This window comes from Canis lupus, chromosome 8, assembly GCF_048164855.1.
Source record: "Canis lupus baileyi chromosome 8, mCanLup2.hap1, whole genome shotgun sequence".
NCBI lineage: Eukaryota > Metazoa > Chordata > Mammalia > Carnivora > Canidae > Canis > Canis lupus.
In genome coordinates, this window is record NC_132845.1 from 47,558,184 (window position 1) to 47,579,572 (window position 21,389).

At 40.8% G+C, this 21,389-nt stretch overlaps 1 protein-coding gene across 2 annotated transcripts in view; it reads left to right on the forward strand.

Annotated features, from left to right (window-relative positions):
- The window catches only part of SHISA9 (shisa family member 9), a 288,046-nt gene that overhangs the window by 11,920 nt on the left and 254,737 nt on the right, over window positions 1-21,389 (forward strand). For both annotated transcript variants that reach the window (XM_072835841.1, XM_072835842.1), the window contains exon 2: window positions 1,585-1,712. In XM_072835841.1, the coding sequence (XP_072691942.1) occupies window positions 1,585-1,712 (128 nt within the window). The remainder of the gene's footprint in view (window positions 1-1,584; window positions 1,713-21,389) is intronic.

Sequence of the window (21,389 nt, forward strand, 5' to 3'; positions counted from 1 at the left end):
GTTAGCGGTACAGCTAGCTCTCGTGTTGTGCAAAGAGAAAGAAACAGATTGAGGTTTACAGTAAAGACGCCCCTCAGGTCAAAGATACACACCTGTGCAATTATAGCTACAATAGTATATACTGTTCAAGGATAATCCTATCTAAACAGAGACATGATGGAGCGTAGGTGAAGAGAAGTAAATGTGCTGGTGAGGTCTGACCTTAGGTGTGATACCTGGTTGACAGCTATCTCCGTTCTGATTGGTGTGCAAACATTGAGCTGCTTGACTCAGTTTTACATCTAATTGTGAAGGTCACTGTTCTGGTTGAATTGTCTATCACATCTCTGCCCCCAACACTACCCATTTAAAAAAAATATTTTTTAGAGTCGTAACCTTGTGGTCTTTGGAATGTGACTTTGTCTAGAAATCGGATTGTTGCAGATGTAATGATTTAAGACGAGGTGTCCTGGAGTAGGGTAGGCCCCCTAACCCGGTATGACTGCTGTCCTTAAGAGCAGATTTTCACAGGAAGACAGTGACTCCAGGAGACACACCAGGTGGTGATGGACGAGATTTCCAGCAACCTGCAGAAGTCAGGAAGAGGCAAGGGAGGAGTCGCTGTAGGTCCCCAAAGGGGTGCAGCCCTGCTGACAACTTAATTTGGGATTTCTGGCCTCTAGAACTGTGAGACCATAATTTCTGTGGTTTGAACCCACCTGGTTTGTGGTGCTTTGTTACAGCAGTCTGGGAACTAATACAGTCACTTAACACCTCTCCACTTGCTCTCTTATCTGTCGAATAATACTAAGAAGATGATCAATCTTTGGGTGAGCGTCAAGGAGATTAAACATGATGATAAATGGGAAGAGCCCAAAACACAGTTGGTGACTCAGATAGAGCTTTCCCTCCATCCCAGCTACTGATTAAGAGGGGTACTTACTTACAACATGGGGTGTGGATGGCTCACACCAAATCCTCCCTAGCTGTAGGAAACCCCATGCACACAGTATATAGAGTTATGAATACAGACTCTGGTTCAAAGCCCTATACAAGTGGTTGTGTGACCTTCAGCAGGTTAATTCACCTCTCTGAGCCTTTGTTCATCCACAAAGAAGGAGTAATAAGCCTCATAAGGTGCTCATATGCTACTTAGTTGAATTAAGGCACATAACGTGATTAGCAAGGTGGCGGGCTTATGGTAAGTACTCTATAAATGTTATTTGTTGCTAATAGTGGGTCATTGCTGTACATGACTTGTGGTATCTAGCATTAGCTATGAAGGGGGACTAAGTGTCTGTGGGGTGCAGACACTTTACATATATTCTTCATTTAATCCTGTCAACAACTCTGCGAGGTGGGTGATCCCACTCTTACGCAGCTATTGTGAGGAGCATGTGGACTGTTTTGCATGAAGTCCTTATGTAACCTCTAATTGCAGTGATCTTTTTTACTTCCTTATGTCTTTTTCTCCCTCCCACCCCTAGCTAGAATGGCAGCTCCATGGAGTAAGGGGCCTCATCTTCATAAACACAGTGCTCAGAGCACAGCAGGTGCCAATCATTGTGTTTGGAATGAACAGATTTAAATTCTTTCTTCTTTCAGGGCCCTTGCAGATGTCATGAGGCCACAGGGCCACTGCAACACTGACCACATGGAGAGGGACCTCAACATTGTGGTTCATGTCCAGCATTATGAAAACATGGATACCAGAACCCCCATAAATAATCTTCGTAAGTATAGTCGTGCGGTCCATTTCCAGCCCCTCTTGGTGACCCGTGCGGTGGTCATGTGTCTAGATTTCATGGTCTGTTTGGGTTCATTAAGACTTTTCTGTTTGTTGACTAGTTAAAAGTTTTAGTTCATCTCTCTGGGATGAAGCTGTGTTTGGCATCATCAGCTTTCACTTGGTTTGTTTCTCTGTTAAAGAGTGATCCACTTGGTTGGTTTCTTGTGGTGGGTTCTTCTGTTAACTAATGGCCCTTTTGGATGGTTCATCTTGGTGGTTCACCCACCTTGTTAACCACTGGGCTACTTGGTTGATTCGTCTTAGATAGTTAATCTGTTATCCAATAACCTATTGTATTGATTCATCTTGATTGGGAAATTGGTTAACCAATGGTCCATTTGCTTATTTGTCTCCTTCTTGAGGTAGACCAGTTGTGACCATTAGGTTCCCCGCTGTTTTCAATGAACAGATAGTAGTTCAGAAGAATTCGATCTCTTTTTCATAGAGTTTTGCAAAAATAAATCACAAACTACTCTATGTGTATGTGTATGCACGTGCGCATGCACATGTGTGTTTGTGTGTGGGGTGTTCCGTTGTGGTTCTGTTGGTTTGGGGTGTGTATATGTGATTCAACAGTAGCAAATTCTCTCCATTTTTCTGCCAGGAAGGAAAAAAATGCTACATTTGCTATTATATTTCAATAGGTATTCTTTAGTGGACAGAGCATACTTGGGGATCTTGGTATATTCCCTCAATTTTTCTTTTCTTTCAAAGGTCTTTATATACAATATACCTTATGGAGCTGATGCACTGGCTAATGGGAAGGGGGAAAGCAAGATTGTTTAGTTTTTTGACAATAGTGTGCTACCGTGTTTATTCCTAGCAATTATGTTTTCAAGTTAACCCCCCATTAAAGTAATGTGGAGGGCTTGGTTTAAAACAACAAAAGCCAGACAATTTAAAAGATGCATTTAGTTGTGGCTGGAGGTTCTTAAAAACATTGCACATTTTATAGTCTGGGTTGCCTTTGCTGAAGCTCCACGAGAAGAGTTGCACTGGTGTTTTATTTGCTGAATCATCATTTTGGACTGTTTGGCTACAAATTTTTATGCTGGATGAGTAGAGGAATAAATCTGTGGTATTTGACATAGGTGATGCAAATTATCTGATCATGCATGGTGATGATTTTTCATAGCCTTGGAAAAAATGTGGCAGTATATTTGTAAAGTCAATGTTTACACAGTTTGAAAATGGGCTACCAAACAGAATGTCTTAGGTGTCATTGTATTAAATAATTCAACCTTATTTATTTATGTGCCAGGTCGTAGAGTGGCATGAGAAATAGCCACATTTTAGAGCAAAATACATCAGCAATTGGAAGTTTTATGACCAAATCTCACAGCCCTGAAAGATACGGTAAATTGCACCAACTTTGACATGGCAATTGCTGAGCCCAGTTCTGGCTTTCATGGAAATGAGCACATTCTCTTTCAGATGTCACTGGGAAATAAGTTGAACCTAGATGTATGTGGGTTCCAGCCATTGCATGTGAGTGAATATGATCATGGAGGAGACAAAGTTGAAATGGTGTTGAGTCCCTGGCTCTATAAGGTGACTGTTAACAAGTTTCTCGTGAGGTTTCCATCTTTAGGATGATGTTTGAATCAGCACTCACGTGGAATAACAAACTCTTTGAAGTCGCCCACGTTTCATCATTGCATCAGGCAAAAGGGCAAGGAACATTAATGAATCTTGTTTCAATAAGGGACTTTTGTTTAAAGTTGTACTGAAAACAAATTACTGCTCAGAGATGGGTGTCCAGGCACTAATTCAGAAGGCTCCTGTGAGGGACTAACTGGGTTTATTTATGATTCTTGCTTTTAGTTTGTATCTGAATCTCTCAGTAATCAGTGATATTTATACTAATTAAAAAATGTGTCTTGTAATATTCTACTGGGAAGAAGTAGACCGGAGCATTCCTGGTAGACTACAGGAGAGAATTCCAGGTGCATGCAAACATTGCATTCTTGCATGAATATGATGTTAATTTTATATATTGCTGCTGGGTTGATCTAGTCCATATCTCCTAGAATTCTTCGTAACATCTTGAAAATAAAAAGCATACAGCTCTTCTACAGATTTATATTAATTGGTTCAATTTCTGTAACTTGTTCAGTACCTGGTAGTCACGATAGGCTTCCTTGTAATGATTTTATCTTTTTTTATTGATTCACAAGAGCTATTTATATATTATAGACACAGGAAAAATCTACATATTCAAGAGAAGGAATGTTTCGGGAGTTCACTGAGAGGATAGGCCTTGATAATTGGTATTTATCAGTTATCAGGGGTTCAAGAAGCCATGCAGGTGCCCATTTTGACCCATAGAGAACTAGGAGAGAAGGAATCCAGTCCAACTGAGAAGTTAGATCAGCTCTTGGTGCCAGAATTAGAATGCACCTATTGAATATAAAACCTTTTTCCTGAACATTCTAGGTGCTATGAAGATTTACAATAAGAAAAAAAATGGAAAGAATGACGTATCCATTTGTGATATACCCATCATGCCATTGTTGGGGCATTCTTCACTAAACATTCAAGTGACCAGATTTGACCAGGAATTCAATACCTAGAACTTGAATGTCATTTCTTTTGTCTCTATCCAGTAACCCACTCGACATAGTTTTAGGAGAATATTCCTCTCCATCTGTTTCTCTTTCTTCATCTTAATACTTTTGCGAGCCCTTTCTGGTTTTCCATTATTCTTTGGTCAAATGCTAAGAGAATAAAAAGTCATTTAGAAGGAAGGGAGTGGGGAAGGACTAGGGTAAAGGCAAATGGAGGCGACAGAAAGCTTCAGTGTGGGGGAAATTTTTGCCAGTTTTCCTTTATAAATTTCCTAGGGTTGATTTTTTCCTGTGATATGCAAGACTTGCCTTTTTATCTGAAGACGGATTTTTCTTCAGCTGGAGCTGTTCATGTTCTTTCCAGGCATTCAGTGATATTGCCTAAAAATATTTAGTCTGATAATCAAAAGGGCCTCGACCTCTTTGATGAACAGGATGTAGATTCAGATGAGATAGTGATTTTTCGCAAATGCTCCTCGGCTTCTGTGTAATTATAGTTTGCTTTTGAAGGCACATTTTGTCCTCAAGTGCTATGAACGTGCTTCTGTCTCCCCCACCCAAGCCTCGCAGCCTGCCAGTGACACTCCCCATCCTTTCTGGGAGTGCAGGGTAAATATAGGCTCCCTTTCGTCTTAAGGATGGGAGATGGGAGTGAGTGCCGTAGATACAAGGAGAGAGCCCGGATCAACGTCTCTCAACTTGTCTGTGTTAACAGCACGTTTTTTTTTTAATATAGTTTTAGTTTGGGAATAATTTTATATTTACTGAGAGGTTGCAAAGATAACTCCCAGAGTTCCGTATACTCTTCACCCACTTTTCCTGAATGTGAACATCATACACTGATGTGGTTTACCTGTCACAACTAAGAAATCAACATTAGTACATTATTTTTAGCTAAACTGTTGATAATGTTTGGATTTCACTATGTTTCTTCACTCGGGTCCCTTTTCTGTTCCAGGATGCACTCCAGGATGCTACATTGTATTTAGTACTGCAAACTTGATAGTAGAATTTTGGTTGGCAGTATTGTTTAATGATGTGGTAAAGACTGAAAACAATCCTAAATAAGTCAGTAGCAATTACAAAGCCTTTATTGCCATGGTATAAAAAGTGTCTCCCAGTGGCTATAAAAACAGCCACATAAAGTTATTCACCTGGTCACTGTTGGAATAGAACCCATTGTTATACTGACTGCGCTCTCACATAAACTCCTGGGACAAAGTACCCTCCTATTCCACGCAAACATGCAACCCCTCTTTGGAATTGGGTTGACGTTACTCTATTTATTTAGCAGCATAAGCTGAGCAGGTGGGATCTCACCCCGAACTGAGGAGAAGTACTGACTTGATGTTTCAGGACACAGAATCTATCAGAAAGACCAGGCTCCCATTCCAGCCTCAGCCCACTCCCTACTGCCCCAGGACCATTCCCAAGTGGGCTTACAAGGAACCAGATGAAAGATGCCGTGCAGCTCTTGTCTAGGGCCAAATCGATTTCCATTCATTTATCCATATTTACCAAGGCACCTGGATGTCATATACTTGACTTTTGGAGGCACTGGGAGGGATATTCCCAAATATCTTTTCAAAATTGGGGGAACTTCCTAATCAGGGCAGGTACATAAGAATAAAACCTATGTAAGGTAGTTAAATATTAACAGTTACTTATATAGACAGCATTCTAAACCCGAAACACATTGAATCTTCAAAACCTTATTAGGTTGGTACTGTTATTTTCACCTCATAAAGGTGGGGAAACTGAGTCTCAAGTTAAATGGCTTTTCCAGAGCTCATACAGCTATTCAATGGTGGCACTGGGGATTTAAACAGGGCTGGTCAGACCCCAAGGTCTGTGTTTTAATCACTACACTGTAAGACCTCTCCTTCTGGTACAGGTGTTTGCAGAATGGGGAAGTCTTCCCCCGCTAGGAGTTGAAGTTGATAAAGGATATGCTAGGTGAACCCAAAGATCAATTGGAACTGTAGGAAAGAGAGCTCTTTCCAAAACACACTCCATCATACATCTTGTGGAGTCCTTCCTTAGGAGGCATAATAACTAAACTTTTATTGAGCACTTGCTATGTGCCATGTATTGTGTTAAAGCTTTGGATGCCTCAGCTCATTTCACACTGGAAACAACCTTCAAACAGCCCAGCTCAAATCCCTGCCTCAGGATCTTTGTACTTGCTGTGCTTCCTGCCTACAGAACCCTGCTCACAGGCCTCTACCCTTTGACATCTTACCCCCAAAGTCACTGCATGGGAGATGACTTCCTAGTCTTCCTCTTGTTCCCAAGTCACCTACTGTTCCCCATTTCTCCCATTATTTTCTTCATAACTTCTGTTCCCTCTGATATTATCTTCCTCATTATTTATGTCTACAATGTAAACTTTATGAGAGCAAATGTTTTGTATTGTTATAGTGGCATCGCGTATTATGGCTCACGGCAGCAGCCCCATACATTTCTGTCCAGCACATGAAAAAGCCCGTGGAAGGGGTATTATTATTCCTGTTTTGTGAAGGAGAAAACTGAGATTCATGGAACCTGAGAAACTCACCTGACATGATAACTGAGATTTACTTTAGAAATCACCAGGAAGATATAAAATTGTAGGGGATGGCAGAGGAAACAGAAGTAGAAAATATTATTGCAGCTGGTGGCCAAGTACATGGGGGTTCATTCTGTCTTTGTGTATATTTGAAAATACCCACCATAAAATTAAAAATCAAGATCCTGTCCACGGTGTCCTAGTTAATAGAAGAAATAGGATTCATACCCAGGTCCATCTGACTACATAGCCTGAGTTTTATTAGATACACATGAGGGTATCTTCTGGTGAATATCCAGGGTCAGAAAGAGTAGGAATCAGGGTACTTTTGGGACTTCAGTAGGTAGTGTGAGTAATAAAGCATCACTGTCTTTTGCCTTTAATGCACTTAATCACTGTGTCTTTTAGTTCATATTAATTAGGGAGAAAAAAATGTAGTTTCTGACCAGCCAGTGGCCTGGCTTCTCCTGGATCAACTGTCTGTCTCTGGTTCAATCAGTTGGATGGAGTGGAGAGTGTCTTAGCCCCTCTCATGGCTATGATGGGGCAAGTTCTTGAAGAAGGTCATACTTGAGAAGTGGGGTAGGGATTGGCATTTGGAGCTTTGTTAGGGTGGGGGCAGGGATTGTGTTTATTCACCCCTGTATCTCCAGCGAAATGACACAGTGCTCAATGGATGTTTGTTGAATGAACAAACACACACATGGATGGATGAATCTCAAGTTCCATAAGAGGCCCAGTGGAACCTGTTAGCAAGGACCGTTGGGATTTTGAGTTTTGAGGGAACTTGGGTAATTAACTCATGTGAAGCTTTCACTTTTTTCAACCAAGCCACAGGTACCAACACTCATGTTTCTGAAACAAAAACTTTCTTTTCCACAGTCAGGCACGCTAAAACTGCTCTATCTGAAGATCTATGACTATTATGGTTTTGGTACATGGGTCAGTAAATTATAGAGTTAATAAAAGTTAGGGTTGGATCTATGACTGGATTAGTTACAAATATTTGTAACTAAAGATAAGTACAATGGCTTGAGTCAATTTTGTGTGGTTTTAGATCAAGAGTTCTGTGTTATAGATGAGTCTCTGACATGTGTATGATGACCACTAAAGATGTCCAATATGAATTTGTGGTAGTACAATGAGGGAGTGGGGGATATATGCTTAGCAGAGAGTCATACCTGAACTGGGTATCTGCTCTGTCACCTATAACTATGTAATCTTGGAAAAATTAAATTAATTTTTTGAACCTCAGTTTCCCACACTATAAAAGAAGTAAAATACAAGATTGTTGAGAGGATTAAATGCACTACCACATATAATGAACTTAGCATAATGGCCGGTAACATATAAATGTTGGTTGTTATGATGATTATTATTGAAATGAGTGATCATTAGTGTTAATGTGGTCCATTAAAGAGGGGACGATGATACACACCAGCACAAATTTATAGTATAGTTGATATTTCAAAGTGAAAATGTTTTCATTCTGTGTGTCAGTTGATAACACAATCTGTGTGTGTGTGTGTGTGTTTGTTACTACTAATGTTTTTGATGCAAATGAGAACTGAAGAATCTGTCAATTTCTTCCCAAGGAAATAGCTCTGATGGAGCAGCTGTCCCATTCTTAGACATTTGTTCCTGTGTTATGTTTTTCTTCAATTCCCGTTGAAACACATGAGCTTTTGTTCTGTTAGGAATATTGATTTTAATATTTTATTTAGAGTGGTGGACCAGGCCCATAGGAATTTGTATGGTCTCAAACATGTCTTGTATTTCCACCCAGAAAATGAGATTATGTATGCATGAGGGTGTGTGTGAGAGGGTTTGTCTGTGTGTGTGTGTGTGCATAAGCAACAGAAGAACAGAGCCCTTAAAAGAAAAAAAAAAAAACCTTACCATTTTCTGTATTCCACCTCCTGGGCTGTTTTCAGAAATTGCTACTAATGCTGGCCACATGGTATTGCCTAATTAGATTTGCATTGCTTTTCCAAAGTGCTTCAAACCAGCTGTAGGACTATTTGTAAAGAAAGCCTAGGTGCCCATCACAGTGTCTGGTTTAGTTTAAAAGATGCCAAATTCTGTTCCTTCCATACTAGGGAAAACCTATTTTTGGACACAGTTTCTTTGGGAGAGCATTTCTAGTTATATATTGGGATTAAATGATGCAACATGCCTACTGTGTTTTTGACACTTAGTGTGGATATAAAAGGAGTAAAAGATAAAACAGAATAATGATTGTTCTGCACCTGCCACACGCACGCATTTTGCTTCTCACAACAACCACATGAAATAATTGAAATAGGTATTGCACCCACATGTTATAGATAAGAAGACTGTGGCTCAGAGAGTTTAAGTAACCTGCCCAAAGCACAGACTTATTCAGTAAGGAGTTCAGATCCTATACGTAGGTTCAAACATGAACCCATCTCTGTCTGGCTTTAAGCTTTGTATTCTACTCATGAACTTTCTTGTGCTTTTCCTGAAGACCTACGCTGGATGATGCTCCAGTTATGTCTCTTCTTCTCTTTCTTCTCCTCATTTATTGGTTTCTGCTAAGAATGACTGTATTAGATTATGCTTATCTTTGAAAATGGACCAGTTGAGATAAAGTCACTATTTCTGTCTTGGAGGACTCAGATTTTAGCCAATTTGTCTGATTTCTTGTCATTAATATTTCCATTGAGTCAATCAATATTTAAATGATACTTACTAAAATCCTGCTATGAACAAGGCAGTATATGAGGACTTGGAGATATGAGGATGAATGAGACAAGAATAGGAACTATCCTCTTAGAGTTTATGGGACAGTGGAATAAATAGATAATAGAAGAGGGAATAGATTAGGACAGTTTTTATGAGAAATTCTTATTTTGTTCTGAGAGGGAAATACGCCCTAACAACTTCCAAGAGTCACAGTGAAAGAAAGCGGAAAAATAGCATGTACTAATTTTCCTTGCCTTTAATCAAGGGGAGATCTATCAGTCTTAGAGTATAGGTCTTTGCACACTTGGGCAGCTCACTCAGTTGAGTGGTTGATTCTTGATTTTGGCTCAGATCATGCTTTTAGGGTCCTGGGATCGAGCTTCACTGTGGGCTCCACACTCAGCGGGAAGTCTGCTTGATGATTCTCCCTATCTTCCCTTGCCCCTTCCCCAGTTCTGTCTCTAAAATAAATAAACAAATCTTTTAAAAAAAGAATATAGGTCTTTCTTGCAGGTCTGATTAGTTTTATACAAATCATATAAGGGGAGAAGGGGGATTTTGTTTGGTTAGGGTCACATTATTTTTGTTTTCCTATTAAAATGCCATATCTGACACAGGAAGACCAAAACTTCAGAATTAGCTGTCAGGAGTTGAGTATAGATTCTTTTCAGAGTATCTTTTCAGTTCAATCAGCTTGCTGTTCTTCAAGATTAGTGCTGAATTTTTCTTCCTTTAAAAATAACAGCCAATATAAAATTAAGCAACATAGTTTAAAACCATAATACATATATTAAAATAATTTATAATGAGGTTTTAGGAAGCTGCTTGAAAAACTCCAATAAGAATTCTCAATAAAGTTAATTACAAGTTGAAAAGGAAACCCCATCACATTATTCTGAGAATGCAGTTAATGAAACTAAGTGTAATCATAATCTGAATATTTCATTAAATGGGGACTTAAACTCATTAATTTAGGTATTAGGCTTGGAGTTGTGTCCTCACATGAAAACCGCCGTGCTCAAAGCAGAGCCTGCACTTTATTCTACTCATTTCAATCCAGCCCTTTATCCCCAAGATGGGCTCACGTTTGGAGATCTGTCCATGGTGCTGAATCACTCCCAGGATGCCGGTTACGTGATTCAAACCACCGAGCAAGAAAAGTTAATCTAGAATTTTGGAGCTTGAGGGTACTTCAGGAATTATCTTGCCTTTGGTTCACTCCACTTTTGGTTTCAAAGATGATTAAAAATTGTAAAAAAATTGAAGAACTGGGGGATCAACATAGTGTACTTTCAATTTTGCCAAGAAATGAAATTCAAAAGTAACTACAAAATACTATCACCGTCATTTCATAAATGACATGGACATTTTAACACTGAACATGTTGGTAAGAAATATTTCTTGAAATAAAATACAATCCCTAAATCAAATGAAGTGTTAGCTTTATGAAAAACTCATTCCCCTGTCCTTATTTCTCTCTCTCTCTCTCTCTCTCTCTCTCTCTTTCCCTCCAATCAATTGAAAATGAGAACAAGGATTTGCAGTTTGGGGAATTACTGATTATTTCTTAAATGGTTTGCTCACTGAATAAGTATTTGTTGAATAAATACTGGGGCTTGGTGTTAGGGATACAGATTTTGGCTCTGTGTGTATGTATGCATGTGTAGGTATATATGCTTATGCATATTTATGCATATATGAATTCATAGAGATTATACTCAGTCCATTCTTTGCATCTTACAAATAATGAAACTGAGAACCAGAAAAATGTTTTTTTAAGCTATACAATGACATTTGAAAAAAATTTTGAAAGATTTTATTTATTTATTCATGAGAGAGAGAGAGAGAGAGAGAGGCAGAGACACAGGCAGAGACACAGGCAGAGGGAGAAGCAGGCTCCATGCAGGGAGCCTGACATGGGACTCGATCCCGGGACTCCAGGATCATGCCCTGGGCCAAAGGCAGGCATTAACTGCTGAGCCACGCAGGGATCCCTGAAAATTTTTTTTATTTAAATTCAATTTGCCAACATATAGTATAACACCCAGGGTTCATCTCATCACGTGCCCTCCTTAATGCACGTCATCCAGTTACCCTATCCATCCATCCACCTCTCCTTCTACAACCCTTTGTTTGTTTTTTAGTTTGTAGTCTCTCATGGTTTGTCTTCCTCTCTAATTTTTCCCCTCTCAGTATCCCCCCTTCCCTTATGATCGTTTTCACTATTTCTTGTATTCCACATATGATTGAAACCATATGATAATTGCCCTCCTCTGATTGACTTATTTCACTCAACATAATATCCTCCAGTTCCATCTATGTCAATGTAAATGGTAGGTATTCATTCTTTCTGATGGCATAATGATAAAATTTAACAGATTAACACTGTTTTGAAACTTTTATTGAGTATTTAGGACACAATAACTGATCACAAATACATGTTTACTTGGCAGTTCTCTGAAATGGACTTAAAATGAACTACTTGTGAAGGGAAGGGATAGACTTTCTAGATATGGTACAGCACTAGTTTAGTTTGATGTCTTACCTCTAATCCAAATGAAACTCTGAAATATTAATGTATTTTTGACATTTTAAAAAATGATTTTATTTATTTATTTATTTATTTAGCACGAGTGGAGGTGGGGAGGGGCAGAAGGAGAGAGATAATCCCAAGCAGGCTCCATGCTGCGTGCAGAACCCTGTGTGGGGGTCAATCTCATGAGCCTGAGATCATGACCTGAGCCAAAATCAATAGTCCAATGCCTGACTGAGTCACCCAGGCACCCCAGATAGTCTTGACATTTTATTTTATTTTATTTATTTTTTAAAGATTTTATTTATTTATTCATGAGAGACACAGAGGAAGAGAGAGAGGAAGAGACACAGGCAGAGGGAGAAGCAGGCTCCATGCTGGGAGCCCGACATGGGACTCAATCCCAGGTCTCCAGGATCATGCCCTGGGCTGAAGGCAATGTTAAACCACTGAGCCACCCAGGCACCCCAGATAGTCTTGACATTTTAAAGAAAATATTGACTTACTTTGAGCCCATGAATTGGAAGTTATGCAAGGGCACCATGTGGTACTTGATCACCTTAATAACAAGGAATGGAAGAAGTGCCTCATTCTTCAGAGGCATCACTTAAACATGTTAGTGCATATATTCAAGGTCAAAGAAGGTCATCAATCAAACAATTTTTGATAACAGCCAACAAAGACATTGCATAAACATGCTTTTAAAAATTGCTCCCTACGAACATTTTTTTCCCCTAATCAGCTTAGAGGTCCAGATTCTGGCATGTTTCTTAAAACATATATTTATTGCTATTTTACTTACATACATATATACAGTATTACATGAATACATACAGTTATAAAAATCTTCATATGATATGGTACCAAAATCTTTAATAGCTCCTTTATAGATACTAGCATCATCTTAAGTCATATAATTATTAATTCTATGTAAATGAGAATATTTCATTTCATTTCAACATGCATGTATGTACCATGTATGATTTACATACTAAAATTTCATCTACTTTGTTCATTGTTCTATCTTCAGTGCCTATAATAGTTTCTGCCATATAGTATGTGCTCAATGTGAATTGCTAAGTGAGTGAATGAATTTATAGAACTTTGGCACTAGAAGAAAATTCAGAGATTAGTTAGCTGGTCACCTATATTTAACTACAGTAGTGAATCATCATCTATAAATTTTACTTACCTCATTTTTGGGCAATGGCACCCTTGATGTTTCTTTTAGGGGAATTTCTCACCTACATTTTGGGTGGAGCTAATTCATCCTCCTAAGGGTGAGTTTTTGACTCAGTCATAAACCAACAAATGTATTCTGTTCCCACAGTGTATTCTAAATTTTGGAATAATATAGTGTTGAACATTCTAACAAAGTTGAATTTCTTCAGAATTGTTTTGGCCACAGTGATGGGTTCAAGACTGGACAGGTAAGAACTAGGTCCACAATTTTGTTGCTGTGCTGGTGAGAAAAATAATATACTGATAGGGTTGCAAGGAAGATGGCATATACTCCTGGAGTTTGCTGCAAGCCATCTTGTTACCACAAGGTGGAAAACCTTCCATGGAATAAAGCTATTATGCAGAAAAGCAGATTGGAGAGAGTGACTTTAGTTCTGATGATATTGTTTGAATTCCTGGATCCAGCCACACTTCAAGTGAGATTTTTAGTAACCTAAGAGAATGAATTTCTCTCCAACTTGATCAGCTTGGGTTGGATTTCTGTCACTTGCAATGGAAAGAATGCCAATTTCTGTCAGCAAAAGCTACCTTTTCTATATTACAGTTTTCAAAGCATAGATCTCATTTAAATCTTACAAAAATCACCTGGAACTACAGCCTATTAGCCAACAATACCCAAATTTATGCATAAATGTGCTCATTCTGTTGAGATTTCATCCTACTAGACTGTGAGCTCTTTGAGGTCTGGGATTAGGTACCGACATTTGCACCTTAACATACAGTAGGCAATTAGCAAATATTTGGTAAATAAACTAATGAAACCCTGCCACTTAACTAGTTGTGACTCATCTAAGCTAAGTGACAGAGCAAGGACTAGAAGAACCCCAATCTCCAAACTCCAGATCTGGTGCTCTTGGTTTCTCCCTTTGCATTTGGGTATTGGGCAATTTGGGGGTATAGTGACATCTAGGTCTTCACCTTAACTTCATTACATCATGAGTTACATTACCTGCTTACAACTAACCAATTGAGGTTTCCATTGCTCCTTTCCATTGCAATAAAAAAAAAATCAAACTCTTCACATGCCTACAAGATTCTAAATAACAGCAAGTTCTTTTCTCTTCTTTGAACATGCCAGGATTGCTGCCACCTTAGGAGCTTGACTTTTGCTCTTCCATCTGCCTGTGACACTTGTCCCCAGATCTTTGCAAGTGCATGCTCCTTCCTGTCATTCAGGTCTTAGCTAAGCTGTTATGTCTTTGGGGAAGCCTTCCCTATAGAAAAGAGCTCACACTATATAAAAACTCCTGCCACCATCACTTTCTATTAGGTCCCCATTTTATCTTCATCATAGCTCACTACCCAAAGTCATCTTGTTTACTGTTTTCTTTGCATCTTCCCCACCAAAATGTCAGCTCCATGGTACTGGGGACCTCATCTGCCTTGTTCCCCACTTGTATCTTCCCTGCCTAGCACAGTGCCTGGTGCATGGCAGGTGCTTTATAAAAATTAGTCAAGTGAATGCTGTCAAAATACAATACTGGGCACATTTTCAAGTCATTGCTACTATTTTTCTGTTTGTGAATTCATCGGGGTTTTATTTCTTGTAGACTAAACCTTCAGTGTTGTTATAACCATTTAGCAGATGCCAAATTATGTGCTAAGAAAAGTTGCATATGTTTAGAAGATCATGAACAGATATTCCAGCATTACCTGGAAATTATGAAATGTCACACAAAGACAATGCTTTCAGAGTCTAGTCCACCAATTTAATCACAATTGATTTTTTTTCAGTAGTGTTTCCCCCCATTTCTTTCAGCTTCTTTGGATCTTAGATTGCCTCATAATGTCCCATCCATACTGACTCTCAATTTCATCAGCGTGAAAGCAAATTAAGGAAGGAATTGGGTGTGTTTAATATTTATGCAATGACTATGGTGTGTTGATATGGATAATAAAAATATCCAACTTAACTCTGGTGGGGCGAAGTAACTTTAATAACCTCCCGCTTTGATCACAATATTGATCTAAATGTATTGCCAAGCAGAGTATTCTATCTCCAGCAGCTATGTTCCACAGTTAATTATTACATTTTAAAGGAATTCTTAACAACCCAGAAGGAGGAAATGGTGGGTACAAGGGAAAAAAAAATCACAACAGACCTACAGATTCATTTCATAGCCTGTAATTGGGCAGTCATCCAATGGCCAGCCCTAAGCCCTGGTGTATCCATGGTTAAGATCAAGTATTTACCTACACTTTGACTCTGGGTCCCCAAATGCCCCAAATATGCCACAAGATCTTCTAATCCTCACTTCTGGAGCAAAATCAGTTCAAGCTAAGAAAAGCACATAAGAACAAAAAGATGCAGTCTTAGGATTTTCAATCACAAACTCTCTGAGCATCTCCTGCCTCCCAGGATACTTTTTAGTAAAAGTATGGGGAAAAATGCGATAGATTGTGTTGTGGATAGAGGGGATCCAGGGAGGAAGTTGTTTTTCATTCCATTTGCTTGTTTTCTGGTCTTTGTGCCCCACTGTGATCGCTTCAGCAAGGTTTCTGCTCATGCCAGTCTTCTGTTAAACCATCACTCTATGTGCCACCCTCTATGGGGCTTGTTTGGGGTAAAAGGAATGGCACTGATAGCATTTATTGGATACTTGCTGTATGCCAGGTGTATCAAATGTATGCTCTTCATTTAATTCTCTTAACAAAGAGAAAATGGGTAGGATTATCTATATCAGAGTAAACTGGCACAGACTATCCTTCTGGTACATGGATTCAAATACACTGTGGTCTGACTGCAAAGCCGGGGCTCTTTCTTCCACCCAGAGTAGGCACCTCGGGTTCCTTTTGGGTGCCAAGGCTCATGACCACTAGTGGCTGCCTGAAGGGGAGTGTTGAAAGGGATTTTGAAGCTGTAATCTAGCTCAGTTGGCATGAGTAGTGAGATTGATTAGCGAGGTCTGCTGCTTATGTGCTATATGTTTATACCCCTATTTCTGCCCCTCAAAAGACTTAACTTATGATTCTGGGGGCATCTGGGTGGCTTGCTCAATTAAGCTCCAACTCTTGACTTCAGGTCACAATCTCAGGGTTGTAGGATTGAGCCCTGCGTAGAGCTCTGTGTGGGGGCTCTGTGCTGGGCATGGAGCCTACTCAAGATTCTCTCTCTCCCTCCCCACCAGCCCCTCTGTGCGTGCGTGCTCTCTCTCTCTTTCTCTAAGAAAAAGGACTTATGATTTTTGTAAATGAGGGAGGATCAATGCAATGCAATATAAAATGAGGGAATATAAACCCAACTGATGGATTGGGAAGGCCTCAAGTGTGTAGTGCCTAAAGTGGTGTTTGAATGTATAGTAGGTGATTAGCATACCTTTATTGAATGAATGAATGAACTAATGAATGAATGAATCCATGAATGAACAGTTTGAGGCACATGAAAACCTTTTGTTCTTTTAGGTCCTCTAAGCTATTTACATGTATCAAGTCATACCCCCCGTAAAATGACATATCAAAACTACATTCCTATTAGTTTCTAATAGACATGCCAATCCAGGACTGTATTTTAATAGTATATCCTGTGTTTGTTTTTGTTTTTTAACTCATGGTTGATGTAACAAAGGGCAATGTGAAGAATGCATATGCATTCTTATAGATCTGCTGTTGAAAATGAGGCATATTCTATTGTTCAAAATTCTTTATATAGAGAATGACTTTGGGATTACACATTCATTCAATGGACCTTTGTCTTGCATTATCTAGTTAAATATGCTAATGGAGCAAAAAAAAAACAAAACAAAAACAAGCCATATCTCCAACCTCTAGAGTCTACACATGAGTGGTAGGAAACTGTTCTTATACTCAATAGATAAAAAAGTAAGAAATATTTTTTGTGATATGCATAGGATGAAACAAGGAAGGTGGCAGGATAAAGAATGAAAAGATTAGGGACACCTGGGTGGCTCAGCAGTTGAGCGTCTACCTTTGGCTCAGGGTGTGATCCCAGAGTCCCAGGATCAAGTCCTGGGATTGAGTCACGCATCAAGCTCCATCCAGGGAGCCTGCTTCTCCCTCTGCCTATGTCTGTGTGTCTCTCTCTGTGTGTCTTTCATGAGTAAATAAATAAAATCTTAAAAAAAAAGAATGATAAGGCTAACATCACCGAGGAGGTAACAATTAAAATGAAGCCTAAGAATGAATGAGAAGGAACCATCCAAGTGAAAAGTGCAGGAATGTGGTATTCTAGGCAGAAAAAACAGAATGTGCAAAGGTCCTGAGGCAGGAAAATACTTCTTTATGCCTGTGGAAATAAAGGAAGCCCAATAGGGCTAGAGTCTGAAAGGAAAAGGATTTTATGAGTAAATGTGGAGAATTGCTATTCAGAAATGAAAAGGAGCAAAGTGAAATATGAAGTATAGACTGTCACTACAATTTTTGAGAACCTACTGTGACTAGGCCTGTGTTACATGCTTTACATCTATTATATTGTGTCTCAGTGGTTTATCTGTCTTTGTAATAGTGCATCCCCGTGTGCATCCCTGTGGGTGTCCTACTGAACACAAGTCCTTTGAGAAGTTCGGCAAAATGAGAGTTTCTTGGCCAAATAAATTTGGAAATACCTACATGCTCTCCTGCCTCTTGGAGACTTTCAGTAACATTAGAGACTCAGAATAAATGCTCTGAAGCCATTTACACTTGTGTTCATTTCAGTGTTTTTCAAACCGATAAATCTACTAAAACATCTTTTTGTGTAATAATTCCTGGACAGATGTGAACCTGGCCCGGCTTCATCACCTGCTTTGGTGGTAAGCTCATTAGGTCCCAAGGTGATCGATCCATTCTGCTTTCAGGCGGGCCCTCGTTGAGAGGGACTTTGCCTTATGCCCATTTTAAAGTCATCAGCCACGCCCCTTAGAATGGCCTAATCAAAGAGGTGGAGGCCAAAGCTATTGCTAATTCTCTCTCCTTTCTGTGCAGGCTAATTCCTGCCATCCTTCAAGGGTTAGAGTCAGTAGTCTACATTAGGGTGATTGGGTTACAAGCAACAGAAATCAGTGCCATGTGTGACTCATGCAACAAAGGGGCTCTTTTCAAGAACACGGGATGGTTCCTAGAATGGAAGGAACATCTGAAGAGCAGAGCTTGGGATGGTAGGAACCTGGGCAGCTCTAACCAGGGCTGGTGGCATGAGCTAACAGCATGGTTTTAGCAAAACTCTGCTGCGGACATCAATCGCTTTTTTCTTCCTCTTGCCTCCACGCCCCTTAAATTCAAGGTGTGAGGGGAGAGTCTGATTGGCCCACGTTGAGTCACGAGCTTGACACTTGGTGGGGCAGGGCAGGTACCTTGATTGACAGTCTCACCCAGAGCACACGTAGTAAGTGAGATGAGAGCCTCCCAAATGAAATTGGGGTGTTGGTCCGAGTAAGTAGGGGATGGGTGCTGAGTGTTCCAAAAGAGAAACAAATCTCCATACGTCCAAACAAACCTAGCTTTCTGCATGATCTCGCCCCTGGTTATTTATTTTTCCAGCTCTCTGTCCACGTCTTCAGTACCGCTCACTTCCCCCAACTTCTGGACGCTGCCTGGCTGGCTTCCCTGCATGGTTTTCCCTCCCTGTGGCTTAGCCCTTCTGCTATGTGTTCGCCTTGCGTCCCTGATGAGGCATAATAATGAAACTTAATGAAGGTCTCCAGTAGAGGTTGGTCTAAGTGAGTGGGGAGGGGTCATCACGGGGGAAGGAAATTGAGGTAGGAAATGTGGGATGTACTGAAGGAGGATGATGTGGTTGGTAAGGAAGGAGAGGAGTGCATGTGGAAGCACATGTTTGCAGACTCCTGCTGGGGCAGGTGCTCGAGACTTGCTGGGGCACAGGGGCTGCTGCCTGGAGCGAGGGGTGACGGAGCTGACTGGTGAACAGGAGGCCCCGAGGTCCAGGGTAAGGAATTTAGAACCCAGCCTCCTGAAGTTCTTGAGCAGACGTGCTGCCTTACATCACTTGTCTGGCTAAGAGGCGTCTTGTGGGGCTGTTGGGCCTTTGAAAAAGAGTTTGGGGAAGCTCTCCAGCAATCTCGAACACACCAGCCACCACCTCAGCCCTGGAATCCTCCTGCCAACCCTGCACCAAAGCGTTTGGAGGGTTGCTAGGAAACTGGGGATGCTTGAGCAATTGGGATCTGATTATAACAATTCTCTAAGTTTCCATGGTTGGAGGAGGAGCAGGCCGGTCCAATGCCACGCTTTCTTACCTGACTATGGAGGAGAGTCAGGTTGAAGTGCTTCTAAGCTGTGCGGGTTCAATTCTGTGATCTCAGGTCAAGGATGTGGAGAAGTGAATGGGAGAGGGGGGGCCGGAGAGAGAGGGAGAGAGAGAGAGAGGACATAAATAATGTCGGTATTTCTGGTCACCATTCCACACAATGAGCATATGCTGAAGGAAGATGGGAGACATGAGTCTGCTTTTGCCTCAGACAGACTCACTTCCCACGAGCTTCTCCCGAGTGTGATTCTAGCATTTAAAGATATGCATTTTTCATATAACTTGGCCCCTAAACACAAGCCAGTTACTTCATCTGGTGCTCAATCAGAGAAACAGCCATCGTGGGTAATGCTCGCTGAACATGATTTTAGCTGCTCCCTCTGGCCTCAGACCCCTGCACAAGATAGGACCCAGTGTACAGTTCTGCGAACCCCCTGGTTGGGGCTCACGGCTGATGCCATATAACCCCTGCCTGCTGACTGGCCCGCTCCTTGGCACAGTGTGGGCTGGCTGGAAAGTAGTGGCGTTTATTTATTTGTTCCATGCCCCAGGGATGTCTCTTCTGAGGTCACTAGTATAACCTGGAGCAGAAAACACGGCCAGGTACCCTCATACGATTAGCCGGTCCTCTCGTGACCACAGCCTTGCCCCCTGTGCTGTGTGAGCCCACCACTGCCCTTGCATGGCATGTTTGTTGGAGTTTTAGGGATTGATTGTGTAGCTGGAGATTTCCTAGAAGGACAGCTTCCCTAGGTCTCTGGGCAGTGGCTTCTGACCATTTATATAGAGTGCATTTGATAAATTAATATATTTATCTATTGGAACAGATGCAATATGTATATGGGGAAAAAGAAATGAAGCAGTAAAAATGGGTGCAAAATAAGCATAGGTGTCCGCGGTCCTGCAGTGTCTTGTCCTCCTCAGAGCCAACCACTGTAACAGGTTTATAGTCTATTCTTCCAAAGATACTCTATGCATTTATTAACATCTGTAAACAGCTTCGCACCTTCTTTATTTTACTTAATAGTCCATGTCTGCTCAGGCCTCTCAGGCTCCCAGAACACAGTACCACAGACTCCATGGCTTAAACTAGAGAAAGCTATTTCTCCCCGTCCTGGGGGCTGGGAAGTCCAAGATCAAGGCGCTAGTCCCTTTGGTTCCTAGTGACAACCCTCATCCTGGCCTGCAGAGAGCTGTCCCCTTGCCGTGTCCTCATGTGATGGAGGAGAGATTAGCTGGTGTTTCTACTTCTTCTTAAAAGGGTACCAGTGCTACCAGATTACAGCCCCAGTCCTGTGGTCTCATTTATCTTTTATTACCTCCTTGCCCTCCCCATTTCCAAATACAGTCACCTTGGGGGTTGGGGCTTTAATGTATGACTTGGGGTGGGGGTAGGATGCAAATAGTCTGTAAGTGGATCTTGGAGACTATGGGAAACACTCTCAGGGAGCTAGTTACTCATCCAAGTGGTGGTGTTGGGATTTGAATCCCTAAATCTGCCCAGCTCATGTTTTCCCCTCTCCATCAACTTTTCTCAACCCGCCTCTCCCTACTCCTGCCCCCACCGCCCTCATGGTGATATTTGATGAAGCTTCACAGAAATGATAGAAATGACAAGGCCCTTCACATATGCCCAGCAGAGAACAGGTTCTCTGCAAGCGCTTGTACCTACAAGGTCCTTCAGCTGAGCCTCATTCTCTCAGGGCAAAGATGTTGAGAGAGCAAGTCTGAGGGTGGTACTGGGACATATAGCTGTTTAACAGTCTCACCCTTCTGCCAGAGGATGCATACATAGGTGGTCCTTGGCCATATTTTGAGAAATA